This window comes from Electrona antarctica (genome assembly GCF_951216825.1).
Source record: "Electrona antarctica genome assembly, contig: scaffold_57, whole genome shotgun sequence".
Classification (NCBI taxonomy): Eukaryota; Metazoa; Chordata; class Actinopteri; order Myctophiformes; family Myctophidae; genus Electrona; species Electrona antarctica.
Genome location: NW_027637144.1, coordinates 418,030 through 437,371, shown reverse-complemented (window position 1 = coordinate 437,371; position 19,342 = coordinate 418,030). Strand labels below are relative to the sequence as shown.

Below are 19,342 nucleotides of genomic sequence, written 5' to 3'. Positions count from 1 at the left end.
TGTAAGTGATCTCTTGTCCACTTCCATGTATACTGTCTGTAAACTACACTTATTTCTCCCTGAAAAATAAATTCATGGTGGAGAGAATTCAAAAGTGGCTGTGTTCTTTTCTCAAACCAAGGTGTATGCAACTGCCTAGAAGTAAAGCACTGAATATGCTAGACACTTATTATTTTTGGGTAAAGTAGAGTCCTTGATGTTTCATTTGAGCTATTTCATGTCTTGGTCATCATATCACATGGTTTATATTGGCCTTTATATTGGCCTTGAAAGAGTTCATTCAGAAATGCCTGGATTTCTCAAAGGGCCTTTTTTCTCAAACTATTGTTTATTCAACTGCCTAGTAAGTAAAGAACACAACATTCTAGAAACATGTCCTTCCTCCTGTGTAAAGTAGAGATTTAGAGCTTCCAAATGAGCTATTGTGTGTCACTGTAGTCATATCACACAGTTTTTTATAGGACTTCAAAGATTAGTGTAAATGGCCTAAAAGCAGGGCCTACTTTAGTCAGAGCATGGTGTTTTCAACGGCCCATAAATATAGAATGCAACATGCTGGAAACTTTTTTTCTTTTTTCTGGGTAAAGTAGATATTTAAAGCTTTAAAATGAGCTATTGTGTGTCACTGTAGTTAAATCACACAGTGTTATATGGGGCTATAAACGTTACGAAACTAAAACGGCTTGTAACTCAAAATCGGTTCTCAGAAGGGAACCTTTTTCACTCGAACCAAGGTGTACTAAAATGCTTATTAGTCAACCATGGAACATGCTACGAACATAATCTTTTTTTCTGTATAAAGTAGACACTTGCAGCTTTAAAATGAGACATTTCTTGACATTGTGGTCATATCACACATATTTCTATTGGCATTCAAATATCTCGTCAATAGCTGGCATAAGTCACAATAAGCTGTAATTAGGGGGTGGCAGCCAAAGGGTTAAGGGGCGTTAACGAGTCCTGCTATAATTACTGCTAATTATTATTCCCCAGCAGAACGTAGCTGTGCGTGCGTGCGTGCGTGCGTGCGTGCGTGCGTGTGTGCGTGTGTATGTGTATACATGCGTGCATGCGTGTGTATGTGTATACATGTGTGCGTGCGTGCGTGCGTGCGTGCGTGCGTGCGTGCGTGCGTGCGTGCGTGCGTGCGCTATGCCCTAAAATATCCGAAATAAGGTGACGACAACTATGATTAAATATATAAATATAAATATATTGACAATTTTGTCAACAAATAAAAACTAGACTGAAATGTCAGAGAGAGACGAGATCCAGTAGAACTAAATGTCAGGGAGGGACTAGTGGAGAAGAGATCCAGTAGAACTAAATGTCAGGGAGGGACTAGTGGAGAAGAGATCCATTAGAACTAAATGTCAGGGAGGGACTAGTGGGGAAGAGATCCATTAGAACTAAATGTCAGGGAGGGACTAGTGGAGAAGAGATCCAGTAGAACTAAATGTCAGGGAGGGACTAGTGGAGAAGAGATCCAGTAGAACTAAATGTCAGAGAGGGACTAGTGGAGAAGAGATCCAGTAGAACTAAATGTCAGGGAGGGACTAGTGGAGAAGAGATCCAGTAGAACTAAATGTCAGGGAGGGACTAGTGGAGAATCTTCCGCCGTAGTCTGAAGACCCACCTTTTCAGACTCCATCATGGCCCATAGCACTTATCCTACCCCCTTAGATAGCACTTTTTAGACTTAGATAGCATTTGAAACAGACTTATAGCATGTCATGTAGACAGCACAATAATTGCATTGTATGTAGTCATAGCACATCATAGTACATATGTATAGCATAGTATAGTATATATGTATATTTAATATGTATAGTGTCATTATATAGATATGTTCTAGTTACGTTCTTAGCTTACGCATGTTTCTTGATAAATGCATTTTATATATGTGATGTATTCCCATACTTTTGTTCTTGCCTAATGTAAGTCGCTCTGGATTAAGAGCGTCTGCTAAATGCCTAAATTGTAAATTGTAAATTGTAAATTGTGGAGAAGAGATCCAGTAGAACTAAATGTCAGGGAGGGACTAGTGGAGAAGAGATCCAGTAGAACTAAATGTCAGGGAGGGACTAGTGGAGAAGAGATCCAGTAGAACTAAATGTCAGGGAGGGACTAGTGCAGAAGAGATCCAGTAGAACTAAATGTCAGGGAGGGACTAGTGGAGAAGAGATCCAGTAGAACTAAATGTCAGGGAGGGACTAGTGGAGAAGAGATCCAGTAGAACTAAATGTCAGGGAGGGACTAGTGGAGAAGAGATCCAGTAGAACTAAATGTCAGGGAGGGACTAGTGGAGAAGAGATCCAGTAGAACTAAATGTCAGGGAGGGACTAGTGAAGAAGAGATCCAGTAGAACTAAATGTCAGGGAGGGACTAGTGGAGAAGAGATCCAGTAGAACTAAATGTCAGGGAGGGACTAGTGGAGAAGAGATCCAGTAGAACTAAATGTCAGGGAGGGACTAGTGGAGAAGAGATCCAGTAGAACTAAATGTCAGGGAGGGACTAGTGGAGAAGAGATCCAGTAGAACTAAATGTCAGGGAGGGACTAGTGGAGAAGAGATCCAGTAGAACTAAATGTCAGGGAGGGACTAGTGTAGAAGAGATCCAGTAGAACTAAATGTCAGGAAGGGACTAGTGGAGAAGAGATCCAGTAGAACTAAATGTCCGGGAGGGACTAGTGGAGAAGAGATCCAGTAGAACTAAATGTCAGGGAGGGACTAGTGGAGAAGAGATCCAGTAGAACTAAATGTCAGGGAGGGACTAGTGGAGAAGAGATCCAGTAGAACTAAATGTCAGGAAGGGACTAGTGGAGAAGAGATCCAGTAGAACTAAATGTCCGGGAGGGACTAGTGGAGAAGAGATCCAGTAGAACTAAATGTCAGGGAGGGACTAGTGGAGAAGAGATCCAGTAGAACTAAATGTCAGGGAGGGACTAGTGGAGAAGAGATCCAGTAGAACTAAATGTCAGGGAGGGACTAGTGGAGAAGAGATCCAGTAGAACTAAATGTCAGGGAGGGACTAGTGGAGAAGAGATCCAGTAGAACTAAATGTCAGGGAGGGACTAGTGGAGAAGAGATCCAGTAGAACTAAATGTCAGGGAGGGACTAGTGGAGAAGAGATCCAGTAGAACTAAATGTCAGGAAGGGACTAGTGGAGAAGAGATCCAGTAGAACTAAATGTCCGGGAGGGACTAGTGGAGAAGAGATCCAGTAGAACTAAATGTCAGGGAGGGACTAGTGGAGAAGAGATCCAGTAGAACTAAATGTCAGGGAGGGACTAGTGGAGAAGAGATCCAGTCGAACTAAATGTCAGGAAGGGACTAGTGGAGAAGAGATCCAGTAGAACTAAATGTCAGGGAGGGACTAGTGGAGAAGAGATCCAGTAGAACTAAATGTCAGGGAGGGACTAGTGGAGAAGAGGTCCAGTAGAACTAAATGTCAGGGAGGGACTAGTGGAGAAGAGATCCAGTAGAACTAAATGTCAGGGAGGGACTAGTGGAGAAGAGATCCAGTAGAACTAAATGTCAGGGAGGGACTAGTGGAGAAGAGATCCAGTAGAACTAAATGTCAGGGAGGGACTAGTGGAGAAGAGATCCAGTAGAACTAAATGTCAGGGAGGGACTAGTGGAGAAGAGATCCAGTAGAACTAAATGTCAGGGAGGGACTAGTGGAGAAGAGATCCAGTAGAACTAAATGTCAGGGAGGGACTAGTGGAGAAGAGATCCAGTAGAACTAAATGTCAGGGAGGGACTAGTGGAGAAGAGATCCAGTAGAACTAAATGTCAGGGAGGGACTAGTGGAGAAGAGATCCAGTAGAACTAAATGTCAGGGAGGGACTAGTGGAGAAGAGATCCAGTAGAACTAAATGTCAGGGAGGGACTAGTGGAGAAGAGATCCAGTAGAACTAAATGTCAGGGAGGGACTAGTGGAGAAGAGATCCAGTAGAACTAAATGTCAGGGAGGGACTAGTGGAGAAGAGATCCAATAGAACTAAATGTCAGGGAGGGACTAGTGGAGAAGAGATCCAGTAGAACTAAATGTCAGGAATGGACTAGTGGAGAAGAGATCCAGTAGAACTAAATGTCAGGGAGGGACTAGTGGAGAAGAGATCCAGTAGAACTAAATGTCAGGGAGGGGCTAGTGGAGAAGAGATCCAGTAGAACTAAATGTCAGGGAGGGACTAGTGGAGAAGAGATCCAGTAGAACTAAATGTCAGGGAGGGACTAGTGGAGAAGAGATCCAGTAGAACTAAATGTCAGGGAGGGACTAGTGGAGAAGAGATCCAGTAGAACTAAACGTCAGGGAGGGACTAGTGGAGAACAGATCCAGTAGAACTAAATGTCAGGGAGGGACTAGTGGAGAAGCGATCCAGTAGAACTAAATGTCAGGGAGGGACTAGTGGAGAAGAGATCCAGTAGAACTAAATGTCAGGGAGGGACTAGTGGAGAACAGATCCAGTAGAACTAAATGTCAGGGAGGGACTAGTGGAGAACAGATCCAGTAGAACTAAATGTCAGGGAGGGACTAGTGGAGAAGAGATCCAGTAGAACTAAATGTCAGGGAGGGACTAGTGGAGAAGAGATCCAGTAGAACTAAATTTCAGGGAGGGACTAGTGGAGAAGAGATCCAGTAGAACTAAATGTCAGGGAGGGACTAGTGGAGAAGAGATCCAGTAGAACTAAATGTCAGCGAGGGACTAGTGGAGAAGAGATCCAGTAGAACTAAATGTCAGGGAGGGACTAGTGGAGAAGAGATCCAATAGAACTAAATGTCAGGGAGGGACTAGTGGAGAAGAGATCCAGTAGAACTAAATGTCAGGAATGGACTAGTGGAGAAGAGATCCAGTAGAACTAAATGTCAGGGAGGGACTAGTGGAGAAGAGATCCAGTAGAACTAAATGTCAGGGAGGGACTAGTGGAGAAGAGATCCAGTAGAACTAAATGTCAGGGAGGGACTAGTGGAGAAGAGATCCAGTAGAACTAAATGTCAGGGAGGGACTAGTGGAGAAGAGATCCAGTAGAACTAAATGTCAGGGAGGGACTAGTGGAGAAGAGATCCATTAGAACTAAATGTCAAGGAGGGACTAGTGGAGAAGAGATCCAGTAGAACTAAATGTCAGGGAGGGACTAGTGGAGAAGAGATCCAGGGGTCTATCCCCCCGCTCGTTCAGATCAGCAGACAGGCTGTTGAGGCTTGCAGAGCATTCTCTAAAACAGTGTTTCCCAACCTTTTTTGTCCCAGGGCACACTTTTCATAGCCTAAAAATCTCAGGGCACACCTAGATATACTGTGTATAGGCCTATCTATATACATACATATGAGTATGTATGTGTATATATATATACAGATACAGCCTGCATATTTCCACGTGCTGAAAATAGCTGATCGACAAGCTCACAACGTGTTGCGTCCGCAACGCGTTGTGAGCTTGTAAATCAGCCATTTTCAGCATGGAACACGTGTACGACGAAGAATAAATCAGGCATCACTGCTTCTGTGGAGGGAGGGAGATATATGTTGTTGGCCGAACGAGGCGATCATGTTGGACAGCTATTTTGGACAGCTATTTTTCGTGGCACATTATGTTTAATCACAACAACGTCACGTTTACTTTACCTTGGGTCGGGACATGTAGGACTGTATGTGTCTGCTGTCTACGTGCATATGCACTCTGCGCACTCCAGTCTTTCTGGAGGGAGCGAAATGTAGCGTCTTCTGGATGCATCTCTTTAGCATTAACATTTCAATGGCCGAGGGTCGTTAGAGTCTATTGTTCCGTCGTTGTTGTTATCGCACGTCTAATGGTTAGACGTGTGACAACAACAACGACGCAACAATAGGAAGCCTGCAGCCCAGTAGCTATAATATTGCTTTCTGGGGAGGGTTAGTGTTACTTTCTGTCAAATCAGACGGCACACCTGGACATATCAAACGGCACACTAAAGTGCCGCGGCACACAGGTTGGGAATCACTGCTCTAAAACACCCTGGACAACGCTCCACACGTCCCAGACTCTTCTCCCTTCTCTAAAACACCCTGGACAACGCTCCACACATCCCAGACTCTTCTCCCTTCTCTAAAACACCCTGGACAACGCTCCACACATCCTAGACTCTTCTCCCTTCTCTAAAACACCCTGGACAACGCTCCAACCGTCCCAGACTCTTCTCCCTTCTGGCTCCAAAACTATGGAATGAACTTCCCATTACAGTCAGAGCTACAGACTCACTCCCAATCTAAACTATGGAATGAACTTCCCATTACAGTCAGAACTACAGACTCACTCCCAATCTAAACTATGGAATGAACTTCCCATTGCAGTCAGAACTACAGACTCACTCCCAATCTAAACTATGGAATGAACTTCCCATTACAGTCAGAACTACAGACTCACTCCCAATCTAAACTATGGAATGAACTTCCCATTGCAGTCAGAACTACAGACTCACTCCCAATGTAAACTATGGAATGAACTTCCCATTGCAGTCAGAACTACAGACTCACTCCCAATCTAAACTATGGAATGAACTTCCCATTACAGTCAGAGCTACAGACTCACTCCTAATCTAAACTATGGAATGAACTTCCCATTACAGTCAGAGCTACAGACTCACTCCCAATCTAAACTATGGAATGCACTTCCCATTGCAGTCAGAACTACAGACTCACTCCCAATCCAAACTATGGAATGAACTTCCCATTACAGTCAGAACTACAGACTCACACCCAATCTTCCGCCGTAGTCTGAAAACCCACCCCTTCAGACTCCATTTTAGCCCGTAGCCCCTCCCCTAGCCCGTAGCCCCTCCCCTAGCCTCGACGACCTTACAGGCGTATGGACTCAACTTATGTAACTTAGATAGCATTTTATGTAGACATGCCTGTAGCACTATATAGTATATATATTAAGGCTGTCAAAGTTAACGCGTTAATCGTGCGTTAACTCAACGTCCTTTTAACAGCGTTAATTTAATTAACGCGCAATTAACGCACGGTGAAGTTTGACAGAACGGTTGAGAGACGCATGCATCTGAATGCAGGCAGGCAGATTCCAATAGCCCCGCCTCTCTCTCATCCCCCCCCCCCCCCCCCCCCCCCCACTCTCTCTCTACCATTCCCACACTCAGTCCGGAGTACCGTCAGTACTATAGGGCAGTTGAGCTGTGAGCAGAGGCTGAATGCCTCCGTTAGATCAGAAGCTCTTTGAAGTGGGCATTGGGCAAAAGCAAAACTCTGGCAGTTTTGGTTGACAAACATAGTTAGTTAGTTGTGAAAGCTTGATGCTAATCATGCTACACAGACCATGCTAATGAGTGCTAAAGCTAATGTTGACTTGCAGGAGAGAGAGGGGCAGGGGCTCGTGTGTGTGTGTGTGTGTGTGTGCGCGTGCGTGCGTGTGTGAGTGTGTGTTGAGTTTATGATTTTGTTTCCCTCTTCCATGGCATTTGCAATAAAGCAAGCATTCTCCCATGTTGAGTATTTAAAACTTGAAAAGACCACCAGTGGTCCCTGAGGGGATTCCAGGTGGCCCACAGCTAAATGATGGAGGGTTGGTAACCAAATGAACCCTTATAGATCTTTAACTCTCAAGAGTTGAATAATTGTTAAACAAATGCATTACTTAAAGTTAATTTACAAGAAGTCTACACAATTAGAGAACTTAGAAAACATGTTATTTTGATCAACATACAGCCTGTTATCTCTCCTAATGGTACCAACATCAATACAGTTCTTTAGTTTGGGTCTGGAAGGCTAAATGTCATCAAATGGTGGTCCGTGGCTCAAATGCAGAATAAATAATGGACCTTGAAAAAATCTTGAAAACCACTGATTTAAGGTATATTTAGGATAAAAACGGATAAAAAATATGCGATTAATTTGCGATTAATCGGCGATTAACTATGGGCAATCATGCGATTAATCGCGATTAAATATTTTAATCGACTGACAGGCCTAATATATATAATGTAAACTTCTAGCTTCACTGTACAGATAATCTACTGTTAGACTGATGTTAGGTTCGTAGCTTAAGTCTGTCTGTCTGTCTGTCTGTCTGTCTGTCTGTCTGTCTGTCTGTCTGTCTGTCTGTCTGTCTGTCTGTCTGTCTGTCTGTCTGTCTGTCTGTCTGTCACAATGCAGGACAGCGTCTCAATATGTGGGACGCATGAGACTGTGTGTGTGTGTGTGTGTGTGTGTGCGTGTGCGTGCGTGCGTGCGTGCGTGCGTGCGTGCGTGCGTGCGTGCGTGCGTGCGTGCGTGCGTGCGTGCGTGCGTGCGTGCGTGCGTGCGTGCTAACTGTAACAGACAGACAGACATGAGTCTGACAGCATGTTGTCATAGTAACTGTCACTCCACTGTTTATCCACTCTGACAGCTCTGACAATGCAGCTGTGTGTGTGTTTGTGTGTGCGTGTGCGTGTGCGTGTGCGTGTGCGTGCGTGCGTGCGTGCGTCTTGTCTCTCCAGGACTTGGAGATCCGTTCCAACGCAGCGCGGTATCTCCCTCAGATCAGCGAGCTGCTGAATCGAGTTCCTCGCCAGATGTTGCTGCTGCTGAAGACCAACGACCTCCTGAGAGGCATCGAGACCACCTTGAAGACCAGAGCCTCGGCCTCCTCCTTCATCACCATGTCTCGATGCTGTGTCCGCGCCCTGGCCGCGTAAGACCCTAAACTATAGACCCTAAACCAGGGGTGCCCACACTTTTTTGACTTGAGGTCTACTTTTAAAATTGCCAGCTCAAGGTGATCTACCAACCAAAAGATAATTATCCCTTTGCTTAAAATACTCAAAATATGTACCTATATGTATATATGTATATATATGTACCTATATTTTCTGACTTGATCTGGCCTGTTAACATTTTCATAGACCTGGTTGCTTGTTTCTCTCTCAGTCACGAAATGTGGCAACCGTCAAAGCTAGTCCTAGTTTGTTTTGGTTGTAATGCATGGATGATGGCATCATGATGCTACCGCACAGACCACACAGAGACTACCGTGGAGGCGCGGACCCCCACGCAGACTATCGCGGACCCCCACGCAGACTATCGCGGACCTCCGCGGGGGTCCGCGCCGACCTCCGTGGGGGTCCGCGTCGACCTCCGCGGGGGTCCGTGCCGACCTCCGCGGGGGTCCGCGCCTCCGCGGTAGTCTGTGTGGGGGTCCGCGGATAATGGGGGTCCCCGCGGAGGAGTCTAGTCCATTTATGAAGTGATATGTTTTAGGCTTCTTTGCCGCACGCATCTTGCTATATGAACAATGATGGATAGATATCCTTTTAATTTGTTTGTTTAACAACAGAACAGACCCGACGTTCTCCTTCAAAGCCACCGGCGCGCCGCCGCCTGCCCGAGGCGAGGATTGTTTTTCTTTTTTTCTTTTTTCATGGCAAGGCCAAGCGGTCTACCTGCGCAGCGCTTGCGATCGACTGGTCGACCGCGATCGACGTAATGGGCACCCCTGCCCTAAACACTGACCCCTAGACCCTAACCTTTCATCAACATGTCTCGATGCTGTGAACTGGAGTGTTCACATGAGAATTATAAACTGTCTGGGGTGTTCACATGAGAATTATAAACTGTCTGGGGTGTTCACATGAGAATTATAAACTGTCTGGGGTGTTCACATGAGAATTATAACCTGTCTGGGGTGTTCACATGAGAATTATAAACTGTCTCGGGTGTTCACATGAGAATTATAACCTGAACCTGTCTGGGGTGTTCACATAAGCCTGAGTAGATGATAAAATAACCAAAAGTTCTTTTGAAAATGAAATATTCAATAATCTCTCTCTCTCTCTCTCTCTCTCTCTCTCTCTCTCTCTCTCTCTCTCTCTCTCTCTCTCTCTCTCTCTCTCTCTCTCTCTCTCTCTCTCTCTCTCTCTCTCTCTCTCTCTCTCTCTCTCTCTCTCTCTCTGTGTACACAGACACCAGAGGAGTGAGACAGGCTCGACAGTGAGACGGTTCTGGATCTCCTTGGAGGAGAGACTGACTCTGTGGAAGATCAGCATCTACCAGCTGTATCTGTGGATGACCTGTCTGTGGTGACCTGTCTGTCTGCCTGTCTGCGGTGTGGACAGTCTCCGAATGCTCTTATAAGTCTATAGAGTCTGGAACTACAGCTCCTGAAATCCCAGGAATCTGTTTGTCATTTCCGTTCACAAAAATATATTTTAAAATGTCTTCACATTGTATTTTTGTTTCTATTTCTGCTAAGCAGCAAGCTGTTTATATTTATATTAGAATAAATGTGCGCGACTGTAAAGACGAAACGGAAGTGGGGAGGAGGCTCCACTTCCGCTTTATATTTTACTCATGATCAGAGCTTCCGTTGCTCCAGACTGTATGACGGAAGCATTTATATTTGACTCATGATCAGAGCTTCCGTTGCTCCAGACTGTATGACGGAAGCATTTATATTTGACTCATGATCAGAGCCTATTGCTCCAGACTGTATGACGGAAGCATTTATATTTGACTCATGATCAGAGCTTCCGTTGCTCCAGACTGTATGACGGAAGCATTTATATTTTACTCATGATCAGAGCTTCCGTTGCGCCAGACTGTATGACGGAAGCATTTATATTTGACTCATGATCAGAGCTTCCGTTGCTCCAGGCTGTATGACGGAAGCATTTATATTTGACTCATGATCAGAGCTTCCGTTGCTCCAGACTGTACGACGGAAGCATTTATATTTGACTCATGATCAGAGCTTCCGTTGCTCCAGACTGTATGACAGAAGCATTTATATTTGACTCATGATCAAAGCTTCCGTTGCTCCAGACTGTGTGACGGAAGCATTTATATTTGACTCATGATCAAAGCTTCCGTTGCTCCAGACTGTGTGACGGAAGCATTTATATTTGACTCATGATCAGAGCTTCCGTTGCTCCAGACTGTATGACGGAAGCATTTATATTTGACTCATGATCAGAGCTTCCGTTGCTCCAGACTGTATGACGGAAGCATTTATATTTGACTTATGATCAGAGCTTCCGTTGCTCCAGACTGTATGACGGAAGCATTTGAACATTGTGAGAGGAAACTGTGGATGACCTCTACAACACTGGTTCTCAACTCTTTTCACATCAAGATCCATTATTTATTTATTCTGCATTTGAGCCACGGACCACCATCTGATGACATTTAGCCTCTCAGACCCATTTGAGCCACGGACCACCATCTGATGACATTTAGCCTCTCAGACCCATTTGAGCCACGGACCACCATCTGTTGACATTTAGCCTCTCAGACCCATTTGAGCCACGGACCACCATCTGATGACATTTAGCCTCTCAGACCCATTTGAGCCACGGACCACCATCTGATGACATTTAGCCTCTCAGACCCTCAGATCGTTGGATTAGATTTTGTCCACTATTCCATCCATGCTGTATTGATGTTGGTACTATTAGGAGAGATAACATGGTGTTGGTACCATTAGGAGAGATAACATGGTGTTGGTACCATTAGGAGAGATAACATGGTGTTGGTACCATTAGGAGAGATAACAGGCAAACGTTGATCAAAATAACAATTCTTCTACATTCTGTAATTGTGTAGACTTCTGGTAAATTAACTAATGCAGACGTTTAACAATAGTTTAACTCTTGAGAGTCTCTCTCAGTTAAAGATAAAGAGGGTCCATGTTGAACTCATGGGTAGTTTATAGATGTTAGTAGTTCGTAGTTAGTAGTTCGTAGTTCGTAGTTCGTTTTTTGGTAGTTTTTTCGTTTGTTGCTCAGCGTGAAGTTGAACCGATAAAATACCTCAGAAGATAAAGTAATCCTATCTGAACTGGGGACCCCCCAAAGTAATCCTGTTTGAACTGGGGACCCCCCAAAGTAATCCTGTTTGAACTGGGGACCCCCCAAAGTAATCCTGTTTGAACTGGGGACCCCCCAAAGTAATCCTGTTTGAACTGGGGACCCCCCAAAGTAATCCTGTTTGAACTGGGGACCCCCCAAAGTAATCCTGTTTGAACTGGGGACCCCCCAAAGTAATCCTGTTTGAACTGGGGACCCCCACCACCCCCCACCCTGACAAGCCCTTTGTTTAGAGTCGATGCATTACATTAATTGGTCTCTGTTCCACAGATAAACATTGTGAACATAGCAGATCTACAAGCTCACAGGCTGTGTGGTCTTTAGACGAGGTGAAAACGCCACAAAGTGAAACCACCTCCCAGAGTGGAGATCTTTGAGAACGCCGTTTCCTCCAGTCTCCATATAAACAGAACACCGTTTCCTCCAGTCTCCATATAAACAGAACACCGTTTCCCCTGGTCTCCATATAAACAGAACACCGTTTCCTCCAGTCTCCATATAAACAGAACACCGTTTCCCCTGGTCTCCATATAAACAGAACACCGTTTCCTCCAGTCTCCATATAAACAGAACACCGTTTCCTCCAGTCTCCATATAAACAGAACGCCGTTTCCTCCAGTCTCCATATAAACAGAACGCCGTTTCCTCCAGTCTCCATATAAACAGAACACCGTTTCCTCCAGTCTCCATATAAACAGAACACCGTTTCCTCCAGTCTCCATATAAACAGAACACCGTTTCCTCCGGTCTCCATATAAACAGAACACCGTTTCCTCCGGTCTCCATATAAACAGAACACCGTTTCCTCTGGTCTCCATATAAACAGAACACCGTTTCCTCCAGTCTCCATATAAACAGAACACCGTTTCCCCTGGTCTCCATATAAACAGAACACCGTTTCCTCCGGTCTCCATATAAACAGAACACCGTTTCCTCTGGTCTCCATATAAACAGAACACCGTTTCCTCCAGTCTCCATATAAACAGAACACCGTTTCCTCCGGTCTCCATATAAACAGAACACCGTTTCCTCTGGTCTCCATATAAACAGAACACCGTTTCCTCCAGTCTCCATATAAACAGAACACCGTTTCCTCCAGTCTCCATATAAACAGAACACCGTTTCCTCCGGTCTCCGTATAAACAGAACACCGTTTCCTCCGGTCTCCATATAAACAGAACACCGTTTCCTCTGGTCTCCATATAAACAGAACACCGTTTCCTCCAGTCTCCATATAAACAGAACACCGTTTCCTCTGGTCTCCATATAAACAGAACACCGTTTCCTCTGGTCTCCATATAAACAGAACACCGTTTCCTCCAGTCTCCATATAAACAGAACACCGTTTCCTCTGGTCTCCATATAAACAGAACACCGTTTCCTCTGGTCTCCATATAAACAGAACACCGTTTCCTCCAGTCTCCATATAAACAGAACACCGTTTCCTCCGGTCTCCTTATAAACAGAACACCGTTTCCTCCGGTCTCCGTATAAACAGAACACCGTTTCCTCTGGTCTCCATATAAACAGAACACCGTTTCCTCTGGTCTCCATATAAACAGAACACCGTTTCCTCCAGTCTCCATATAAACAGAACACCGTTTCCTCCAGTCTCCATATAAACAGAACACCGTTTCCTCCAGTCTCCATATAAACAGAACACCGTTTCCTCTGGTCTCCATATAAACAGAACACCGTTTCCTCCAGTCTCCATATAAACAGAACACCGTTTCCTCCAGTCTCCATATAAACAGAACACCGTTTCCTCCAGTCTCCATATAAACAGAACACCGTTTCCTCCAGTCTCCATATAAACAGAACACCGTTTCCTCCAGTCTCCATATAAACAGAACACCGTTTCCTCTGGTCTCCATATAAACAGAACACCGTTTCCTCCAGTCTCCATATAAACAGAACACCGTTTCCTCTGGTCTCCATATAAACAGAACACCGTTTCCTCCAGTCTCCATATAAACAGAACACCGTTTCCTCCAGTCTCCATATAAACAGAACACCGTTTCCTCTGGTCTCCATATAAACAGAACACCGTTTCCTCCAGTCTCCATATAAACAGAACACCGTTTCCTCCAGTCTCCATATAAACAGAACACCGTTTCCTCCAGTCTCCATATAAACAGAACACCGTTTCCTCCAGTCTCCATATAAACAGAACACCGTTTCCTCCAGTCTCCATATAAACAGAACACCGTTTCCTCCAGTCTCCATATAAACAGAACACCGTTTCCTCCAGTCTCCATATAAACAGAACACCGTTTCCTCTGGTCTCCATATAAACAGAACACCGTTTCCTCTGGTCTCCATATAAACAGAACACCGTTTCCTCCGGTCTCCGTATAAACAGAACACCGTTTCCTCCAGTCTCCATATAAACAGAACACCGTTTCCTCTGGTCTCCATATAAACAGAACACCGTTTCCTCTGGTCTCCATATAAACAGAACACCGTTTCCTCCGGTCTCCATATAAACAGAACACCGTTTCCTCCAGTCTCCATATAAACAGAACACCGTTTCCTCCGGTCTCCATATAAACAGAACACCGTTTCCTCTGGTCTCCATATAAACAGAACACCGTTTCCTCTGGTCTCCATATAAACAGAACACCGTTTCCTCCGGTCTCCATATAAACAGAACACCGTTTCCTCTGGTCTCCATATAAACAGAACACCGTTTCCTCCGGTCTCCATATAAACAGAACACCGTTTCCTCCAGTCTCCATATAAACAGAACACCGTTTCCTCCAGTCTCCATATAAACAGAACACCGTTTCCTCCAGTCTCCATATAAACAGAACACCGTTTCCTCCAGTCTCCATATAAACAGAACACCGTTTCCTCCAGTCTCCATATAAACAGAACACCGTTTCCTCCAGTCTCCATATAAACAGAACACCGTTTCCTCCAGTCTCCATATAAACAGAACACCGTTTCCTCCGGTCTCCGTATAAACAGAACACCGTTTCCTCTGGTCTCCATATAAACAGAACACCGTTTCCTCTGGTCTCCATATAAACAGAACACCGTTTCCTCTGGTCTCCATATAAACAGAACACCGTTTCCTCCAGTCTCCATATAAACAGAACACCGTTTCCTCTGGTCTCCATATAAACAGAACACCGTTTCCTCTGGTCTCCATATAAACAGAACACCGTTTCCTCCAGTCTCCATATAAACAGAACACCGTTTCCTCCGGTCTCCATATAAACAGAACACCGTTTCCTCCGGTCTCCATATAAACAGAACACCGTTTCCTCCAGTCTCCATATAAACAGAACACCGTTTCCTCTGGTCTCCATATAAACAGAACACCGTTTCCTCCAGTCTCCATATAAACAGAACACCGTTTCCTCCGGTCTCCATATAAACAGAACACCGTTTCCTCTGGTCTCCATATAAACAGAACACCGTTTCCTCTGGTCTCCATATAAACAGAACACCGTTTCCTCCGGTCTCCATATAAACAGAACACCGTTTCCTCTGGTCTCCATATAAACAGAACACCGTTTCCTCCGGTCTCCATATAAACAGAACACCGTTTCCTCCGGTCTCCATATAAACAGAACACCGTTTCCTCCGGTCTCTATATAAACAGAACACCGTTTCCTCCAGTCTCCATATAAACAGAACACCGTTTCCTCCAGTCTCCATATAAACAGAACACCGTTTCCTCCGGTCTCCATATAAACAGAACACCGTTTCCTCCAGTCTCCATATAAACAGAACACCGTTTCCTCCAGTCTCCATATAAACAGAACACCGTTTCCTCCAGTCTCCATATAAACAGAACACCATTTCCTCCAGTCTCCATATAAACAGAACACCATTTCCTCTGGTCTCCATATAAACAGAACACCGTTTCCTCCAGTCTCCATATAAACAGAACACCGTTTCCTCCGGTCTCCATATAAACAGAACACCGTTTCCTCCGGTCTCCATATAAACAGAACACCGTTTCCTCCAGTCTCCATATAAACAGAACACCGTTTCCTCTGGTCTCCATATAAACAGAACACCGTTTCCTCCAGTCTCCATATAAACAGAACACCGTTTCCTCCGGTCTCCATATAAACAGAACACCGTTTCCTCTGGTCTCCATATAAACAGAACACCGTTTCCTCTGGTCTCCATATAAACAGAACACCGTTTCCTCCGGTCTCCATATAAACAGAACACCGTTTCCTCTGGTCTCCATATAAACAGAACACCGTTTCCTCCGGTCTCCATATAAACAGAACACCGTTTCCTCCGGTCTCCATATAAACAGAACACCGTTTCCTCCGGTCTCTATATAAACAGAACACCGTTTCCTCCAGTCTCCATATAAACAGAACACCGTTTCCTCCAGTCTCCATATAAACAGAACACCGTTTCCTCCGGTCTCCATATAAACAGAACACCGTTTCCTCCAGTCTCCATATAAACAGAACACCGTTTCCTCCAGTCTCCATATAAACAGAACACCGTTTCCTCCAGTCTCCATATAAACAGAACACCATTTCCTCCAGTCTCCATATAAACAGAACACCATTTCCTCCAGTCTCCATATAAACAGAACACCGTTTCCTCCAGTCTCCATATAAACAGAACACCGTTTCCTCTGGTCTCCATATAAACAGTACACCGTTTCCTCTGGTCTCCATATAAACAGAACACCGTTTCCTCCGGTCTCCGTATAAACAGAACACCGTTTCCTCCAGTCTCCATATAAACAGAACACCGTTTCCTCCAGTCTCCATATAAACAGAACACCGTTTCCTCTGGTCTCCATATAAACAGAACACCGTTTCCTCTGGTCTCCATATAAACAGAACACCGTTTCCTCTGGTCTCCATATAAACAGAACACCGTTTCCTCCGGTCTCCATATAAACAGAACACCGTTTCCTCTGGTCTCCATATAAACAGAACACCGTTTCCTCCGGTCTCCATATAAACAGAACACCGTTTCCTCCGGTCTCCATATAAACAGAACACCGTTTCCTCCGGTCTCTATATAAACAGAACACCGTTTCCTCCAGTCTCCATATAAACAGAACACCGTTTCCTCCGGTCTCCATATAAACAGAACACCGTTTCCTCCAGTCTCCATATAAACAGAACACCGTTTCCTCCAGTCTCCATATAAACAGAACACCGTTTCCTCCAGTCTCCATATAAACAGAACACCATTTCCTCCAGTCTCCATATAAACAGAACACCATTTCCTCCAGTCTCCATATAAACAGAACACCGTTTCCTCCAGTCTCCATATAAACAGAACACCGTTTCCTCTGGTCTCCATATAAACAGAACACCGTTTCCTCTGGTCTCCATATAAACAGAACACCGTTTCCTCCGGTCTCCGTATAAACAGAACACCGTTTCCTCCAGTCTCCATATAAACAGAACACCGTTTCCTCCAGTCTCCATATAAACAGAACACCGTTTCCTCCAGTCTCCATATAAACAGAACACCGTTTCCTCTGGTCTCCATATAAACAGAACACCGTTTCCTCCAGTCTCCATATAAACAGAACACCGTTTCCTCTGGTCTCCATATAAACAGAACACCGTTTCCTCCAGTCTCCATATAAACAGAACACCGTTTCCTCCGGTCTCTATATAAACAGAACACCGTTTCCTCCGGTCTCCATATAAACAGAACACCGTTTCCTCCAGTCTCCATATAAACAGAACACCGTTTCCTCTGGTCTCCATATAAACAGAACACCGTTTCCTCCAGTCTCCATATAAACAGAACACCGTTTCCTCCAGTCTCCATATAAACAGAACACCGTTTCCTCTGGTCTCCATATAAACAGAACACCGTTTCCTCCAGTCTCCATATAAACAGAACACCATTTCCTCCAGTCTCCATATAAACAGAACACCGTTTCCTCTGGTCTCCATATAAACAGAACACCGTTTCCTCCGGTCTCCATATAAACAGAACACCATTTCCTCCAGTCTCCATATAAACAGAACACCGTTTCCTCTGGTCTCCATATAAACAGAACACCGTTTCCTCCAGTCTCCATATAAACAGAACACCGTTTCCTCCAGTCTCCGTATAAACAGGGAAAACGGCGAATCCGCAAAACTTATGACAAATTCTGGAACTAAAACCCAGATAGGGTTGTGTGAAGGGGGAGGAGCTACCTGGTTCTTCTTCTTGTACGTGGGTGACTGCCCGTTAGCGCCACCTAGCTACATTATAGAGTTTTCATAAAGGGTGCGTTCTCGTGTAAAGGGAGCACGCAGCGGGACTCTGACGTTTATCTGGAGACGGTCAACGTCTAAAAGAGGCCTGGATGGTTACTATAGATCTGTTATACTGGATGGTTACTATAGATCTATTATACTGGATGGTTACTATAGATCTATTATCCTGGATGGTTACTATAGATCTATTATACTGGATGGTTACTATAGATCTGTTATACTGGATGGTTACTATAGATCTGTTATACTGGATGGTTACTATAGATCTATTATCCTGGATGGTTACTATAGATCTGTTATACTGGATGGTTACTATAGATCTGTTATACTGGATGGTTACTATAGATCTATTATACTGGATGGTTACTATAGATCTATTATCCTGGATGGTTACTATAGATCTGTTATACTGGATGGTTACTATAGATCTATTATACTGGATGGTTACTATAGATCTATTATCCTGGATGGTTACTATAGATCTATTATACTGGATGGTTACTATAGATCTGTTATACTGGATGGTTACTATAGATCTATTATACTGGATGGTTACTATAGATCTATTATCCTGGATGGTTACTATAGATCTGTTATACTGGATGGTTACTATAGATCTATTATCCTGGATGGTTACTATAGATCTATTATACTGGATGGTTACTATAGATCTGTTATACTGGATGGTTACTATAGATCTATTATCCTGGATGGTTACTATAGATCTATTATACTGGATGGTTACTATAGATCTGTTATACTGGATGGTTACTATAGATCTGTTATACTGGATGGTTACTATAGATCTATTATACTGGATGGTTACTATAGATCTATTATACTGGATGGTTACTATAGATCTGTTATACTGGATGGTTACTATAGATCTATTATACTGGATGGTTACTATAGATCTGTTATACTGGATGGTTACTATAGATCTATTATACTGGATGGTTACTATAGATCTATTATACTGGATGGTTACTATAGATCTGTTATACTGGATGGTTACTATAGATCTGTTATACTGGATGGTTACTATAGATCTATTATACTGGATGGTTACTATAGATCTGTTATACTGGATGGTTACTATAGATCTGTTATACTGGATGGTTACTATAGATCTATTATACTGGATGGTTACTATAGATCTATTATACTGGATGGTTACTATAGATCTATTATACTGGATGGTTACTATAGATCTATTATCCTGGATGGTTACTATAGATCTATTATACTGGATGGTTACTATAGATCTGTTATACTGGATGGTTAC

At 44.0% G+C, this 19,342-nt stretch overlaps 1 protein-coding gene across 1 annotated transcript in view; it reads left to right on the top strand.

The window, feature by feature from the left end:
- LOC306919127 (aarF domain-containing protein kinase 1-like) overlaps positions 1–10,187 on the top strand; it is a 95,239-nt gene extending 85,052 nt beyond the window's left edge. The window contains exons 11-12 of the mRNA XM_079531963.1: positions 8,477–8,670; positions 9,938–10,187. Coding sequence (XP_079388089.1) covers positions 8,477–8,670; positions 9,938–10,058 — 315 coding nt within the window. The 3' untranslated portion in view covers positions 10,059–10,187. The remainder of the gene's footprint in view (positions 1–8,476; positions 8,671–9,937) is intronic.
- Positions 10,188–19,342: the final 9,155 nt, after the last annotated feature.